At 33.0% G+C, this 18,576-nt stretch overlaps 1 protein-coding gene and 1 non-coding gene across 2 annotated transcripts; both read right to left on the minus strand.

Annotated features, from left to right (window-relative positions):
- On the minus strand, nt 1-85 carry TRNAM-CAU (transfer RNA methionine (anticodon CAU)). The gene is given in 2 exon segments: nt 1-36; nt 48-85. It is a non-coding gene; the product is annotated as a tRNA-Met (tRNA).
- Nucleotides 86-2,583: 2,498 nt separating this feature from the next.
- LOC112026093 (uncharacterized) lies at nt 2,584-7,802 on the minus strand. Its single transcript, XM_065761328.1, has 3 exons — nt 7,307-7,802; nt 5,083-5,831; nt 2,584-3,609 (listed from the first exon to the last, which is right to left on the minus strand). The coding sequence occupies exons 1-3, from the start codon at nt 7,592-7,594 to the stop codon at nt 3,081-3,083; spliced, it is 1,566 nt and encodes a 521-aa protein (XP_065617400.1). The 5' UTR covers nt 7,595-7,802; the 3' UTR covers nt 2,584-3,080.
- Between the last annotated feature and the right edge of the window lie 10,774 nt (nt 7,803-18,576).

Consider the following 18,576-nt stretch of genomic DNA (forward strand, 5'->3'; position numbering starts at 1 on the left):
TGGGGTGAGAGAGGCTCGAACTCTCGACCTCAGGATAACTCAGAAGCTATGAGACCTACGCGCTAGCCAACTGCGCCACCACCCCGATGTTTGTGTTGTTGCTCAAGTATTAATTTAATGACTACATACAGCTCCATAATAATAAGATATATGCATGAGTGGCATTTCATTACAGCAAACATGGGGCCAATTGATGACATAGACTTGCAGATTTACTGCTAGGAATTCAGGAGTTTTGGGTAGCTGAATTCGAGGAAAGCCAGACCTCCTAGAGCAGAGAAAGAAGGAAATGAGAGATAGAGAGAACAGAAAGGGTAAAGAAAACAACAATCTTTTCTTATCCTTTGTACAGCCACTCTCCCAGTTTAATACCCTGAATAGCACATCAGTGACTAACTTCCTAACTGCCTTCTCAAGCCGGCTGTATGACTACCTTGCCAGCTAGCCAATCCAATACTACTCATCCTAACTAACTCACTCCATTAACTAACTCTGAGACAATACAGTGCTAATGTAGATACACTTCCAATACTAGTATATATACACTATAGTATAGGTATACAATGCCAGCTAGGCAATTATAACACCATCTATGACAGCTACATTATATACTCCTAGCATCACTGACACAGCACACCTCATCAGCACTACACGCACACCTCATCAGCATCATACGCATACAACACCACACGCATACCTCATCAGCACCACATGCACCCATCATCAGCTCCATATGCATGCAGCACCACACACACACCACACACTACTAACATTTACCAACGACCTAACAAACATAATATTTATTTTTTCCAAAGCGTAAGCTTCTTTGTGAAGCATTAAAATAACAGGTCAACAACTATGTTCCATAAAAAAACAACAACAACTACTACGATATATAAGCATTTCAAAAGAGAGTATTGTTTTGTGAAGCTATGTCAGGATATGAGGCTTAGGAGATTAACAATACAATTGGAATCTGTGAGGATAAGTAGGCCAAGAAAGTGAGTTGGGTCGTGGGTTGTGGGCCGTGCTCGAGGACACATAGAAACCCGAGGATGGTCTTAAGGTCTATTAAGTTTTGGGATCAACGAGCTGAGAACAAGGAAAGATAATAACGAACTGATGGTAGGTCCTGAGGAGCCAAGCTTCCTCAAGAAAGCATTACAGAAGGTTGGAACCCAGCCACTTCGAGAATGCTGTACAAAAGGTAATCAGTCTTTTGAGGAAAAGCTTCAAAGAAGGTAGCCAACAACAAAGGAAGAAATATCTGGGAAAAATGCTGTTACTACCACATTAAAAAATGCTTTACATCTAACTAACTGGCTACATTTATGTGGAAATGACACCTGAATAGTGATATCTTAGTTTACAACTATTCATAAAGCTTCTAGGAGATTTTGGATGGGACAAACATCTAAGAGATCATCTATAAGGTCAACAAGTGGAAGGTTGGGATGAAAGATGGAAGGATTATATAAAGGAAAGGCTCCCATAAAAAAGAGGCATGTAATCTGAGAAGGAAAGAAGAAAAGAAAGAACACCTTGTACTTAGATAAACTTGAGTGAATATAAGAACACTTTATCCTCAAACTTGACCGAGGAGTGTTATTCTTTTCAAATTGTGTTTTCTTATCTTCCTAGCACGAATCTAACCTATTGTGGCCTATACTTGATTTGCTGAGTCTTTCACCTATAAAATCTACTCTCTAACAAATATATTGTTTTGGGCTTGTTGGGCCATTATCCATTTTTAGTAGATTGAGGGTCTAATGCTAGTTCTTATAGAATCAATTTGTGATTGAATTGATTTAGGTTTTTTTCTTAAAGAGAAATTGATTTGGAATTCAATTAAGTTCACTGTGATGAAATGGATTAATATTCAAGTTTGAAATTCAATTCTCAAATGCAATGAATTTAATTGGATTTACAATTCAGTTCATTTATTTCGAATATACTAATTTGAAATGGAATGTCTTTGACGTTTGTGAACAACATAGGGAAATTCTTAGGATTTGATTAAAAGGGTCTTCAGAAAATTGAAAAAGAATAGATTAATAAGAGCTTATTTGATGTGCTGGTGTTCTTTGTTGGGAATATAAATGCATTCTAATTTTATTCAAATAAAAAAATAAAAAAAGAAGAAGAAGAAGAAAAAGAAGAAGAAGCATTCTATTTCAATTTAATTTACAAAGATTAGTTTGGATTCCGAACACATGAAGGCTAAGGCCTAAGGTGAATCTAAAGCTGTAAATTATACGTGTATGCCAAAGTAGAAATGAACAAGTTGAATTTACAACTGAAATCATCTTTGAAAATAAACACATTTTGAGTTTGGCGTACTAGTAATTGATAGAGCCTTTTCAGTAGATGATAGAGTAAGTAGTCAGTAATCGCTAGTTAATTTTTTGTTTGGCCATTTGACCGAACAAAGATGGCGATATCATTTTACTTAGGCAAATGTTAACAAGCACCTAGTGGTGTTTGTTAAGGTTAAAATAATGTGAGTTCCATTTAATAAAGAATTGAATAAATTGGAGAAATTGTATACAACTGATCCTAAAGCTTATAAAGTTGACAAAATACTGACATAAATCTAAGTAGTTGACAAAAATTCTGACATAAAGCCTTATATCACAACCCTTTTACATAAAGCCATACCAGAGCTAAACCCTCACATCTTATATCACAGTTGACTAAAATCCCTGTCAAACCTTGCAATTTCAATGTATTCATGAATATGAATAAAAATAATTTCCATGTTATTAATAACATGGATAATTATTATAATACCTGTTAATTAAAAGATTGAGATCATAAAAGATTTAACAAGTGTTTTCTAACAAGAATTAACATTTTTAATTTTTTCTCATATCTTGGAATAAACCAACCAGTTGATTTCTGAAACAAGACTATAATTCAGAGTGACTTGGAATGCAAACAACTGTTGGTTATGAATTTGAAGGGATCTCATAAGGTGCTAACCGTTCTGGACAAAGTGTATTGATGAAGCATTTTCATCATTTTGAGTTGATTATGAACTAGACAGGACCTCATAATTTAGCTTCTGCTTGGCAGGTTCATTATTGTCCTGGATTTAAGAACATTTGCTGATGGGAAAGCAATGACTTCTCATCGTTGTTGTCCAAATCAAGATTCTCCTCCCCTCCAAAATTAATGCTGACTTCACTTCTTTCCTTGGCATTCAGCTCTTTTGTTTCTGAAACATGAACTTCAGCGAACTCTTCTCTTGAAGGAGAATTATCTTCCTCTAGTTGTTGCATTTCAGATTCTATTAATTCCTGCATTCTTGCCCGCTCCCTGTCTCTTGGATATGTGCAATAGAGGAAGGAGTAGATGGAGCAACAAATTGCCATTGGAAGGCCAATTGCTGTATAGAGTGCCTTGGCCAATGATGCAGCATTCTCTCTATCAGTTTCTATCTCTACAGCGTCTGATGATCCCTTTGGAACAGGTTTATAACCGTAAACGTGCTGAGCCAAAATTCCAACTACAGGGGGAGCAAATGACGCTAGTATGGACTCAAAAGATCGATCCAATGCATAGATGCTCGTGCGCGACTTCTCAGGGACTATCTCTGCAAATATGGGACTGTGTACACTGTTTATATATCAAAGAATACTAGAAATCTAGAGGTATGCATATTTAATTTCATCAGCTCATTTTAAAACTTCAATAGTCTTGGCCTGTCACTCTAATATGACATTGTGGACTTTGACATAGTAGCAGCACATATGTGGAGGAATGAATCTCTATCTCTATCAGGTCTTTCCTAGAGAGTTCAAAGTTCTTCTAGGATGACTCCAACCATAACTTGGGGACTTCTTGGCCATGCAAAGAAGTGCAGTGAAGAGTAAGTTTTAGCTTGACTCATCATGCCTAGAATTTTTTCATGTATACAACTGTTTTGGTATTAAAAAAGAAATGTCTGTGTAGGAAAAAGAAGTAGAGCAATAGAGTTGAGGATTGGATTGGTTGCTATATTTCATGACTAACACGAACTCCATCCCCATCCCCCACCCCCCGTTCTTCACAAAATGAGTACAATACAATGAAAATATAGATGCATATATGAATAAATTAGCAAATAAGTTCACTTTTTTGCACATTGCACAGATCTTGAACCTCTACATGGCTTGTTTTTAAGAAATAAAAATCTGTGATAATAACTCAACTGCAACTGCCTTTTCTACTGCATGTACTGCTATACTCACTGGTTTAATTATACTACCACCACCAAAAGACTAACACTGATGCAGTGCACTGCCCTAAATATTTTGAGATCCAACATGCTACCTAGTACGGCTAGGAATCCAGAAGTGGAAGCACCATTCAGGTTTTCCTAAAGTCGCCTCCTTAAGTTAGCATGCTTCTGCATATCATTCTTTGACCCCTCGTGTACATTACACTTTCCTACAACAATTTTCATTATTAGACAATACTAACTCTTCACCATCAAATATTCTCCGTTAAAACACAGGTCTGGCAGTTGACAGTCTGCCAACACACCCAAAGAGTTGAGAAAATTTTAAAATATATAATGGGATTTTTAAAAATTGATATCACCGAGTGGAGTGACTGCAATGTTTGTTTCAACATCAGGGCCTTCCTAACCTAAATGTCGGAAACATTCCTATTTCCCATGTCCATATGAGCAAGACTGATATGTGCTATTCCAGACTGATTACATCACACTCTTAACAACAAGGGTCACTCTAAATTAACCTGTAGTGCTGAGGCTGCACTACAGCAACCACCTGCACTAACAAGTCCAATCAAGCAACCTCATCCATTCTCAACTCAATTGTACCGACCATCCATCTTAATGGACATTTAGACCCATAGTATTTATGTTAGTTTAAAAAATTTTCTAGGGTGTTTTATTAAATTGTGGATGCACACAATGCATGTGTCATGTGCACTACAGTGCTTGTGATAACTGATGAAGCAACGGTTTTCTTGCTTTTCCATTTCTTCCCCACCCAACCCTAAAACAGAAAAGCCAAATACCCTGTTAGTTCTCAAACATATGGACAGAGGATCTAATGGATCAAGAACACGTACTTGTTAGTTGCTGGAGCATTCCAGGATATGCTCAATCCCATTACAAACAAAACCAGCCCATGCATGAATCCTGTGGATGGATCATCAGGCAATACCAACAGTAAAATCGCAGCTAAAGGAATGGCAGAACCTGAGCTTATCTGCGAAAGGAGTATTCTCCCAGAATTGGGTAAGCGTTTTGCAAGCAAATCCCCCATTTTCCCTCCAAACAGACCCCCAAGTGAAGCAGCAATTATAAAGAGCGTCCAAAGTAATGCTGTTGTTTTATGGGAGAACCCAATAAGTTCTAACCACATAGTGGTGAATGACAATGCTGACCAGGGGAATGATCCAGATACACCCTGTGCCACAATTATCTGGAAAGATGGGATTCTCATAACAGACTTTGCTTCTTTAATTACGTCTTTAACTTCCAACCAAAAGGGCTTATGGTGAATTCCACCTTTAGCTCTATCAGTCTCAGAAAAGTTTGGATCATTTGCAAATAGGTGGACCAAAGTTCCTACTATGACACTTACTAGTCCAACCAAAACGAAGGCAATTCTCCAACCAGGGATGCCCATGAATGATGTTGAGGCTATTAATACAGAAGATAGCCCACCAATTATAGAACCAAGGTTTCCTGTTAGTTGTAGCCATCCAAAAGCCATACCACGGTTGCTATCATCAGTTGAGTCAGCTACGAGGGACTGAATGGCGGGTGTCACTATTGCAAGTCCAATCCCGTTTAAACCTCTTGAAACTGCCACCTGTTTTATTAAACCAGGCAACTAAATGTTCATATTTACCATGCAAGTAAAAGGAAACTGAGGTTCTAGTGTCAGCATATTCTTTTTGGGAACAGAATTAACAGAAAATGCATCAAAAAGAATAAACAGGAAGAATTTCATTTCCTCCACCAAGGTTTAGTTTGGAGCTCATTCATTAAAGAATCAAATTCCTTGACTGTGTATGTATATATATATATATATATACTTATATGTCATAGTTTTTCTTTTGTCTTGTCCTAAATTCTAACTGTTCATTCTGCAACATGGTTTAGCTCTTATGTCATGTACATATTTTTCTTTCATACACCATTTAGTTCAAAACTATAGCCAACTACAAGGCTTTGTCTGAAAATATTGAAAAGCACTTGGAATGACTATTATTTCATTCATGATTAAATGTGCATTTATTTTGTGAGAGCGATGTCTAATACAGATCAGATATTGTTATGGCCAGACCAAATTCATATGAAGAGAATCTCATTGCTGTGGCAATACTAACTTTTAGCCCTGGAAAGGACAACAGCCTTTTCTGAAAATGTAATGCTATATTTAAGGACTCATCATAATTCTCAAAAAAAAAAAAAAAAAAAAAAAAAAAAGACTCATCCTTAACGTCTTTGCATTCTTGTTACCATTTGGGAGATTTTGGTGGACACAAATAACTTTACACCAAGGCTTTTGCACCCAAATACTAAGAAAACAACATCAAATTATCTCATTCTTTGTTAAGTTTTTTGGTAGTCATTATTAGCTACTATACAAGCTATATTATCAATCTTTCATCCATCAAAATTTTAATCTTTAAAGTCATTGTGAAATAACATTTTAGCAGTCATGAATTAAACCTCTTACCTACTTTAAAGTTTAAACTAAATCCTTCAAAAGTTTGATGAACGGGTCAAAGGGAAACACAGAAAAGTGACCAGAAATCACATTGACTGGTAAATAGTAAATACATAGAGCATGTATAGAAGTACAATGAAAAATATCAATACACCCATACTAGAATTCATTGCACCAAAAGATTTCTTTCATTCTTTCCTTTTGGCCGAGCTGAAATCATAAGAATTACATGTTTTGAGTAACAACCCATTTTCATATTGCCCATTCTAGAAAATTCAACACTAGAAATAAAAAAATAAAAAATTTAAAAATAAAGACCCTATTTCACAAAGCAAAATGAATACACTAAACACCCCATACAACAACAACCAATACCAAGCCTTAGCCCCCAAAATAGAAAATATTCTTTTCTTCCATTCTATTGTAAAACTGTTAATCTTTTTTCTTTGCCTCAACTTGAATCAACTCACTCTTTTAACATGTGTTAATACTGACTATATAGATCTGTACATATTAACGCGAACACAACACAAAATTTATAACCTTAAACACACACAAATGTCACCCATTTTTAACCATATCATCCAATTTTAACCAAGAGAGAGATGGACCTGGAAGAAGGTGGAAGAGATGGCAACGAGAAAGGTGGCGGCGGCCCAGAGAAAAGCGCCGAGAGCAATGACACGGGCACGGTTGTGACGCACAGCCAAGTAAGCGGCAAGTGGGTAACAAGAAGACTGAACTATGGATCGGAACAGAGTGAGTGAGCCCAACCCAGTTGGGTCTGTGTGTAAAGCTTCACCAACCTCCTTGTACACCCCTGGCAACAATGACTCGTCTGCCCTCTCCATTATACTAGCCAGATTCACCAGCACCAACGTCAATGTCTCTGATTTCATTTTTATTTTTTCTTCTCTTTCTCTGTTTCAAAACAGAGAGTCTCTGTTTCTGTATGAGAATGAGAAACAGAGGAGACCAATCAGAAATTCATAAAATGTGGATTGTCTTTGTTTTTGGACAGAGAACTCAGAAAGAAGTTGTGGGGTTGACTTACTTGGACATACACAAAATTGTGAATAGTCTTAGAGAGATGGGAACTGGGAAAACACGACTTGACTTTAGGTACGATGTTATGCTGTGGGGTCTACATCTAGCTAAAAGTTTGGAGAAATTGCCACGTGTAGGGCTGAGATGCATGGGATTTAGTGGAGGGGTTGTAGGAGATAAATTAGGGACAGGATTAAGTGGCTTAATTGTTTTGTCTTTATTAAGATGAAGATTTTGCGGGCATGGTTAACAAGTGTTTTAATATATTGTTTATAAAAAATAAAAATAAAAAGTGTTTTAATATATTAGTTTACGGACTATTTTAAGAAAATTTTAATAGTATTAATGTATTATTTTTATGTAAAATATAAAAATTTAAAAAAATTTTTTTGGGTTAGAAAAGTGGCTGCAAGAGGTCAGGCATGCGCTCCAATGTCAAAACTGTTTATTTTACAATTTTAATTCCATGGATCCCGTAAAAATTGATTCAACGTTATTTGTACCAGAGTACCTCTCCATGGAGTATGGACTATCCATGTTTATGTTTACATTCACTAGGACTTTTTTTTTCCTTTATTTATTTATTTTTATTAAAGGAATATACAGTTTCTTTAAGGTATCATGAAAATAAGATCATCCAAATCCAGAAAAACAATTAGTTGGTACATTTATACGGAAATAGAAATAAGTTTTAATAGAAATTGAGAAACATGTAAAGAAATAACAATTACTATTGATTTGTTTAGTGATACCATATGAATAGAATAGAATAGCTTAGCACTTAACAATAATAGGTAGCGACACTATCTTTGTTTTAATAAAAGTTACAAGTTTCTTATTAAAAAAAATAGTGGTAAATAATTATACTCAAATCAAGATGCCACGTGGGTTCCAATTAACTTAACTTGTAAGGTTTTTGATGATTGTATAAAAGATCTGGAGTTCAATCCCTGCTTACACCAAAAACTAATTAATGTTTTGGTCTGATAATAAAAAACTATCATCAGGAGCGGATACCATAGGTTAAAACTCTCTCTCAAAAAAGAAGAAGATCAAGATGCCTCTTTAGTAGATAGGGTTTAAAAAATATATCATATTTAATTTTAAATTAATAGAACAATTAGTGGAGTATGTTAAATTTGCAGAGCAAAGCACATATGATAACAATAGTAAATTTTTGTGCCTTTGGATTAGCCTTTTTCTACAATTGATTTATTTATTTTCTAAAAATTAATACAAATGTAATTATTCCTAAAAAAATAATCTTTAAAAAGTTGTACATAAATAATTAAACTAAAAAATTAGTCAAAACTCACGCTACTGCCTAGATCAAGTATGCAATAAACAACATATTGCTTTGGCATATCAGGTTATGATAAGCATCTCTACCTGTCATGAGGCAACGTTAGATTAATGGTGATTTTGTAAAATTTTAGTTAGTAGCATATTGTAATTATATCTATTAAAAAAAAATTGCAAAAGATTCAATTAATGGCATTTTTGTGAAAAGGAAACATTCAAGAACTTCAAATTAATGGCGTTTCTTTGCAACCATCCCAGCCAATTTTAACAATGGTTGAGGACGATCATTTACTACATCAATGGTCCAAACCATGGAAGTTGTTAATCACTCTCGGAACACACTGCCTTTATTCATGCAACAGACTTGGTAACCTGTCTTCTTCAGTTCTTTGAGGACAATGGTAGCAGCCTATAGAGGAGATCCTTTTCAAGCAAGGTGGAGCTGCCCTGGCCTATAGACAAGTGGTGGTCAGGAAAAGCTTGACTGTATTTGTTCATGAACAACTCGAGCTTGAGTGAAGAAAAGGCTTGATTATATTCGTTTGTTTAGTAAATAATTCAATTTCAAACCCGAGTTTAAGCTAAATCATTAAATAAGCCAAGTTCAAACATAATAATATGTTTGTAAAAAAAGTTGTAAACATGAGGCTCGATTTAAATGCATATAAAATTATATATTTATTTGTATATTTGTTTGAGAACATTCTCGTATAGACTTGATATTGGATTGTGTAAGTTTGTAAATAGACTCCTATAATATCAAATTATTATTGATAATATAAATAGTCAATTTGTAGTAAAAATTATATATAAGTTTTAACCATACAAGGTTGTTGAATCCAATTTTTATAAATTCATAAAATGAAAATCATTCTATATAAGTAACTCAAATAATATAATTTCAAGTGTAATTTAGTTTTTAATTATTAGTATAGATTTTTGAATGAGTAAAAAAATCTATAGTTGTGATTGTATTATGTAAGGGAAAAGAATAAGTTAGTCAAGTAGATTGTGAACAAACTCAAACTTATTTAACAAAAAAAGGAACAAAGCCTGAACATATAATTTTATATTTTATTTGATGATGAGCTCTAACTGGACTTGTGATTGAAATAAAATTAAACAAACAAGTTTAAATTTTTAATATTTGATTAGTTGAACTTATTTACAGCCCTATATGGGACACTAGTGTGCACTTTACTTGTGATTACTATTGTTATTAAGTGGAGGGTTACCACATGTAGTGTCGTCGTGTGGGGTTGGGATGTATGAGATTCAATTGGATACGTTTAGTATGACACATTTTCATACACATATTTTGCTAGAACTATCCTATGTGGCAAACAATGATTAACTATATGTCACTATCATATAAACTCATTATTTTTTTCTCTATCACTTATAATTTACTACGTAAAACAATTATCACAAAGTGTATATAAAAAAAGACAAAACTTAAGTACAGTACCTTAAGTGCTGTTTCTTAGATTTTCCTCTTAAAATTCAGTCATGTAACTATTTAATTAAAAAATACACTCTCATTTCATAACAAAAAATCCACATGGCAGAATCTTAAAATGAGAACCTAAGAAACAACACTTAAATACTGTACCTAGGTATTGTCCAATGAAAAATATGTGGAAGTAGACTTATTGGATTCAAGTGGAGGAATGTAGGAGAAGAGAAGGATACAAATTAGGGACAGCAAGATTTACATTTAAGTGGCTAAATTCTTTTGTCTTTATTAATCGTTGAAATTATTGCTTTTTGGGGAAGGAAAGTGAAAACTGAAAAGGAGATGCGATGCCCTTTTTGTCCTGTGTAAGTGAAGCCAGAGGTGGCGGCAACAAGTGTGCGAAATGATCCAGCGGGCGTCCAAGCGTCCAGATGTGTTAAGGGATTTTATTTTATTATTTTACTATTTTTTCCCTTTTCTTCTTTTAAGTGGAAAGAATATATATTTTTTTTTTTTTGAGAAGAAAGGAATATTTCCTTTAAAAGATTAGGAACAAAGAATTCTTTTGATCCCATATTTTCCTTAAAAAGGAGCAAAAGCATTACATTATTATTTCTTGAACTATAAGATTATTGGTGATTTATCTCAGGTTTAATTAAAATATTCAAATTAATGATTATATTTTTAATAAATATGATAGGATTTGAACTTATAAATGATCTTTATTATAAAATCAAGACTCTAAGTAAATTATTTTTGATATAAACAAGACCTGAATCCGATTTCATTATTCAACGAGTTAAGTGGTACTTAATTAGTCAATTGGGTTTATCTCTAATTGTATTATCCATATATACGTTCACTTTTTTTAAATTATTTATGTTTTAAAGTATTTTTTTTTATTAGGGCTAGGCTGAAAAATTATCCATGTGATTCAAGCTTCAATTCTCTCTCTAAAATTCCCATCTTCTATACATCTTTTTTTTAGAAGACCCACCTTCTATAGATTTATTGAATTTGATCAATATCGGATTTATAAATCATCTATTTAAGTTTTAGTTTTTGTCAAAAAAAAATTTTCTTAAAAAGTTTGGCTCCTAGTGGACCCAGCTTAAAGATCTGTTCTAATTTCAAAAATTTTGGAGCATTTGATTCCGTTTGGATAAAACTTATTTTGCTGAAATTGAAAACTGAAAATACTGTAATAAAATGCTGTGAGACCCATTTTTAATGAAAAAGTGGTTGAAAGGTGTAATTTGTGAGACCCGTAAACAGTGCACAGGAGCACTGTTTACAGTTGACTTGTCAATAATTGCGAGCTGAATACACCAAAAAAAAAAAAAAAAAAATTTTTTTTTTTTTTTTTTTTTCTTTATTTATTTATTTTAATTAAAGGAATATACAGTTTCTTTAAGGTATCATTTTTTTTTTCTTCAAGATGTATTTATTTTATACGATAAATAAAATAAATTCATGAAAATAAGATCATCCAAATCCAGAAAAACAATTAGTTGGTACATTTATACGGAAATAGAAATAAGTTTTAATAGAAATTGAGAAACATGTAAAGAAATAACAATTACTATTGATTTGTTTAGTGATACCATATGAATGGAATATAGAATAGCTTAGCACTTAACAATAATAGGTAGCGACACTATCTTTGTTTTAATAAAAGTCACAAGTTTCTTATTAAAAAAAAATAGTGGTAAATTATTATACTCAAATCAAGATCCCACGTGGGTTCCAATTAACTCAACTTGTAAGGTTTTTGATGGTTGTATAAAAGATCTGGAGTTCAATCCCCGCTTATACCAAAAACTAATTAATGTCTTGGTCTGATAATAAAAAGCTATCATCAGAAGCGGAAACCATATGTTAAAACTCTTTTTAAAAAAAAAAAAAAAAAAAATCAAGATGCCTCTTTAGTAGATAGGGTTTAAAAAATATATCATATTTAATTTTAAATTAATAGAACAATTAGTGGAGTATGTTAAATTTGCAGAGCAAAGCACATATGATAACAATAGTAAATTTTTGTGCCTTTGGATTAGCCTTTTTCTACAATTGATTTATTTATTTTCTAAAAATTAATAAAAATGTAATTATTCCTAAAAAAATAATCTTTAAAAAGTTGTACATAAATAATTAAACTAAAAAAGCAGCCTATAGAAGAGGTCCTTTTCAAGCAAGGTGGAGCCGCCCTGGCCTATATACAAGTGGTGGTCAGGAAAAGCTTGACTATATTTGTTTATGAACAACTCGAGCTCGAGTGAAGAAAAGGCTTGATTATATTCGTTTGTTTAGTAAATAATTCAATTTCAAACCCGAGTTTAAGCTAAACCATTAAATAAGCCAAGTTCAAACATAATAATATGTTTGTAAAAAAATTTGTAAACATGAGGCTCGATTTAAATGTATATAAAATTATATATTTATTTGTATATTTGTTTGAGAACATTCTTGTATAGACTTGATATTGGATTGTGTAAGTTTGTAAATAGACTCCTATAATATCAAATTATTATTGATAATATAAATAGTCAATTCGTAGTAAAAATTATATATAAGTTTTAACCATACAAGGTTGTTGAATCCAATTTTTATAAATTCATAAAATGAAAATCATTCTATATAAGTAACTCAAATAATATAATTTCAAGTGTAATTTAGTTTTTAATTATTAGTATAGATTTTTGATTGAGTAAAAAAATCTATAGTTGTGATTGTATTATGTAAGGGAAAAGAATAAGTTAGTCAAGTAGATTGTGAACAAGCTCAAACTTATTTAACAAAAAAAGGAACAAAGCTTGAACATATAATTTTATATTTTATTTGATGATGAGCTCTAACTGGACTTGTGTTTGAAATAAAATTAAACAAACAAGTTTAAATTTTTAATATTTGATCAGTTGAACTTATTTACAGCCCTATATGGGACACTAGTGTGCACTTTACTTGTCATTACTATTGTTATTAAGGGGAGGGTTACCACATGTAGTGTCGTCGTGTGGGGTTGGGATGTATGAGATTCAACTGGATAAGTTTAGTATGACACATTTTCATACACATATTTTGCTAGAACTATCCTATGTGGCAAACAATGATTAACTATATGTCACTATCATATAAACTCATTATTTTTTCTCTATCACTTATAATTTACCACGTAAAACAATTATCACAAAGTGTATATAAAAAAAGACAAAACTTAGGTATAGTACCTTAGGTGTTGTTTCTTAGATTTCCCTCTTAAGATTCAGCCATGTAACTATTTAATAGAAGAATACACTCTCATTCCATAACAAAAAATCCACATGGCAGAATCTTAAAATGAGAATCTAAGGAACAACACTTAAGTACTGTACCTAGGTCTTGTCCAATGAAAAATATGTGGAAGTAGACTTATTGGATTCAAGTGGAGGAATGTAGGAGAAGAGAAGGATATAAATTAGGGACAGCAAGATTTACATTTAAGTGGCTAAATTCTTTTGTCTTTATTAATCGTTGAAATTATTGCTTTTTTGGGATGGAAAGTGAAAACTGAAAAGGAGATGCGATGCCCTTTTTGTCCTGTGTAAGTGAAGCCAGAGGTGGCGGCAACAAGTGTGCGAAATGATCAGCGGGCGTCCAAGCGTCCAGATGTGTTAAGGGATTTTATTTTATTATTTTACTGTTTTTTCCCTTTTCTTCTTTTAATTAAGTGGAAAGAATATTTAATTTCTTTTTTTTTTTTTGAGAAGAAAGGAATATTTCCTTTAAAAGATTAGGAACAAAGAATTCTTTTGATCCCGTATTTTCCTTAAAAAGGAGCAAAAGCATTACATTATTATTTCTTGAACTATAAGATTATTGGTGATTTATCTCAGGTTTAATTAAAATATTCAAATTAATGATTATATTTTTAATAAATATGACAGGATTTGAACTTATAAATGATCTTTATTATAAAATCAAGACTCTAAACAAGACCTGAATCCGATTTCATTATTCAACGAGTTAAGTGGTACTTAATTAGTCAATTGGGTTTATCTCTAATTGTATTATCCATATATACGTTCACTTTTTTAAAATTATTTATGTTTTAAAGTATTTTTTTTTTATTAGGGGTAGGCTGAAAAATTATCCATGTGATTCAAGCTTCAATTCTCTCTCTAAAATTCCCATCTTCTATACATTTTTTTTATAGAAGACCCACCTTCTATAGATTTATTGAATTTGATCAATATCGGATTTATAAATAATCTATTTAAGTTTTAGTTTTTGTCAAAAAAAAAAATTTCTTAAAAAGTTTGGCTCCTAGTGGACCCAGCTTAAAGATCTGTTCTAATTTCAAAAATTTTGGAGCATTTGATTCCGTTTGGATAAAACTTATTTTGCTGAAACTGAAAACTGAAAACTGAAAATACTGTAGCGAAATGCGGTGGGATCCATTTTTAATGAAAAAGTAGTTGAAAGGTGTAATTTGTGAGACCCGTAAACAGTGCACGGGAGCACTGTTTACAGTTGACTTGTCAACAGTTGCGAGCTGAACAAAAAAAAAAAAAAGAGGCAAAACACGCTACAGTGCAAACGTGGACGTTGGATAATCTCTATCCAAACATATAAAAAAAGCTCAAGTGATTCTATCACAACTCTTTCTATATCAACTTCTTTAGAGCATTCCACCAAAAAAAAAAAAAAAACACTTCTATAGAATAGAGCAATGCTCCTAATTGACATGGAAATTTGATATACTTGATCATGTTTGCTGGTTTAATTCTAAAATTAGACCTAAAATCATTTACGATTGATTATTTCATTATTAAACTAGTCAAATTTATAGAGTCTGGACATATTTCAATACTTATTACATATCAATAATTTGTGCCTTGATGCTATATGAAAGGTGTAGCTCTAGGATCAGTTCTGATGTGGGTTTAATTGTTACTGCCACTTACCCATAGTAGTTACTTTTCATGATATTCATATCTTTAAATGAAAACATCAGTTTAATCTCAAATCATAAGTTACTAGCTTTTTAAAAATAAATAAATTTAAGCATCGTTTATTTTTTTTTTTTGGGATGACTTTAAGCATCACTTCAATACAAACCTGTGATACTCCCTCACCTTATACTTTAAGACAGTTTCACTAAACCATATTCTCTAGAAAATCAATTTTATTTCTCATATAAGTCTTTTTAAGGATATTAGAATGGCATTGGATGATTTTAACTTTTGAGTAATCAGTGGAAGTTTTTTTTGGGAATGTAATCAGTCGAAGTTAGATGTGCGAAATCCCTCCATCTCACCCACCCGATAATTATAGGGAGGACTCTAAAGGTGATGCCTCAAATTAATGCGTTTACCTACTTACATGGATACCCTAATCTGCCATCCTCATCAAATAATGATGTTTGCATATAAAATGAGCTTTAGCCTAAACTATTGTTCATAAATTTTTTGGTACGGTTACTTTTTAAATCTATATTAATGTGGGAAACTGGCATTCAACTTTGGTGTGAGTTACTTGTTGAAGCAGTTTCAAACTTCCATTATGATCTTAGACATCAAAATTAACCCCAAATTTGCAGTTCAACATCTTCATAAATTTGATTGACTATCCATGCAATTTATTTCACCTGCATCAAGATTGTAATAAAGTCGTAGATTATTAAATCACTCTCGAGCACCCTCCCCTTATAAGGAGTAGGCATCTCATACATCCAATATATGTATCTCATATATCCAATATATGTATCATCCCTCTCACAATGTGTGAAGTCTTACATATATCTAATACATAAGATAATTATTGTCTCAGAGGAGGGTCCAAGTTTGAATATGCAGGGTGGTTATCCCCTACTTATTGTAGAATAAAAGAAGGACAAAAATATTAAATTAGTAGGTACTAGGTAACAATGAGATATGAGTATACAAAAAGAATCCAAAAAATAAGGCAATTTAACAGTGATCATGCTGGTAGAAACATACTCATTAAATCTTCCAAACAAAATATGAGCTTGCGCAACTAAAAATGGCAAGATATCCAAAAATCGATTTGGTGATCACTTAAAAGCAGATATCAACCTTGGCCGAGCATGTAAATGAATCTTTCTATCGTTTGAGTTGGTTCAGAGTAAGAGGTTTTAGGCTCATAATTCTACTTGACAGGTTCATTATTCTTCCATGGAGAGTGTTTGAATGTTAGGTGTTAGCTGATGGGAAAGCAGATACAACTTGTCATCTGTATCATTCAAACCAAGGCTCTCGTCACCTTCATAATCAATGTCAATTTCACTTGAAGAGAGAATTACCAGCACCAGCTGTTGCATTCTGAACTATCATGATTCATTCTTGCCGTTCGGTCTCTTGGGTATGTGCAATAGAGGAATGAGTAGATGAAGCAGCAATTGCCGATGGAAAACCAATTGCTACATAGAGTGCCTTGCAGTGATGCAGCATTTTCTCTATTGTTTCATCAATCCCTAAGAGATTGAAGATCCTTCCGATCTTGTTTATAACCATAACATTCTGAGCCAAATCCCAACTATGGCAGGAGCACTGATGCTAGCATAGCTCAAAGATCGATCCAAAGCATAGATGCTTGTACGAGACTTCTCAGGAACTATTCTGCAAAGATTGGACTGTCACCATTTAACATTAATGAAATAGTAATGAGGTATTAAGTTAATTTGCTAATATATTTTTAGAATAAATAGTAATTTCATTAGTTGAAGTCAACATAGCATAGTTGGCAGCCTCACTTAAAAATGAACACGTTGCAACTTTAATATACTTTATTAATAATCTGTATCATATTTCAATAATACAAGTTCAATGAAGAATATGCTTATGATCATGGATCAGAGATATGTTTCTATTTATGCAAGTGATCTGTCCCATGAAGAAAGATGCAATGTCAAGGAAAATTGTGAAAGCTAAAGGTAAAGAAGAACAATCATGTTGAAAATTGGAACCAGATACTCTCTTAAAGCTATTTATACTCCATCACTTACATCGTGCTAATCTTGCAATATATCTTAACCTGAGCAAGATCTGATTTTTACTATATAAGGTCATTATGCAGTTAGATCAGGGGGTGGGGACCTAGATATGTGTCTAACCTTCAATATTTTAGCATAAGTAACCCAGCTAAGGATTTTACTTTGCACTCAAAACCTGGGGTTTTACTAGTGCAGATGGACAATGCGTGTATCAAATAAGCACTATCACTAACAATTAAACAAGTCAGAGAATATGCAGAGTTCACAATCAACAATTCATACTTGTTAGTTGCTGGAGCTTCCCAGGATGCACAAAATCCAATAATGAACAATACCAGTCCATGCATAAATGCCGTAGATGGATCATAAGGCAATACGCAGGCAAAAGTTATTAAAGGAATGGCGAACCGAGCTATATCTGTGACAAAATTTTCTTCCAGTATTAGAAACGTTTTGCAACAATATCCCCATCTTCACCAAACAGACCCCCAAGTGAAACACCAATTACTAGTATGTAAAAGGAATGCTGTTTTTCGTGGAGAAACCTAACAAGTTCCAACCACATGGAGCAAACGACCAAGCTGCACCAGAGAATGATCCAAAAACACCCTGAGCCACAATTACCAGGAAAGATGGGATTCTAATAACTGACTTTGCTTCTTGAATTAGGTCTTCACATCGACCAAAAAGGCTTTTGCATTTGATTTCTAGTTACTATTGTCTCATAGAAATGGATCTTTGCAAAAGGCAACTAATATCCAACTATGACACTTATGATTGCAAAAGATGAAAGCATTCTCCAACCAGGTACCCCATGATAGAAGTTGGCAAAAAGTACAGCACACGCCCACCCATATGGATCCAAGTTTCCTGTAGTTGAAGCCATCCAAAAGCCAAAACCACGGTTGCTATCATCAGTTGAATCAGCAACAGGGATGATAGCAGGTATAACTAATGGCAAGTCCAATTCCATTTAAACCTCGAGACGACCGCCACCTGATTAAATTAAATGATCCAAATTAAATGTTAAAGATCTTGCACCCAGAGATAATGCTATAGCTCTCTTTTCTTTTTTTTTTTTTGGTGTT

This window comes from Quercus suber, unplaced genomic scaffold (genome assembly GCF_002906115.3).
Source record: "Quercus suber isolate HL8 unplaced genomic scaffold, Cork oak 2.0 scaffold_406, whole genome shotgun sequence".
In the NCBI taxonomy this organism is placed as follows: Eukaryota; Viridiplantae; Streptophyta; class Magnoliopsida; order Fagales; family Fagaceae; genus Quercus; species Quercus suber.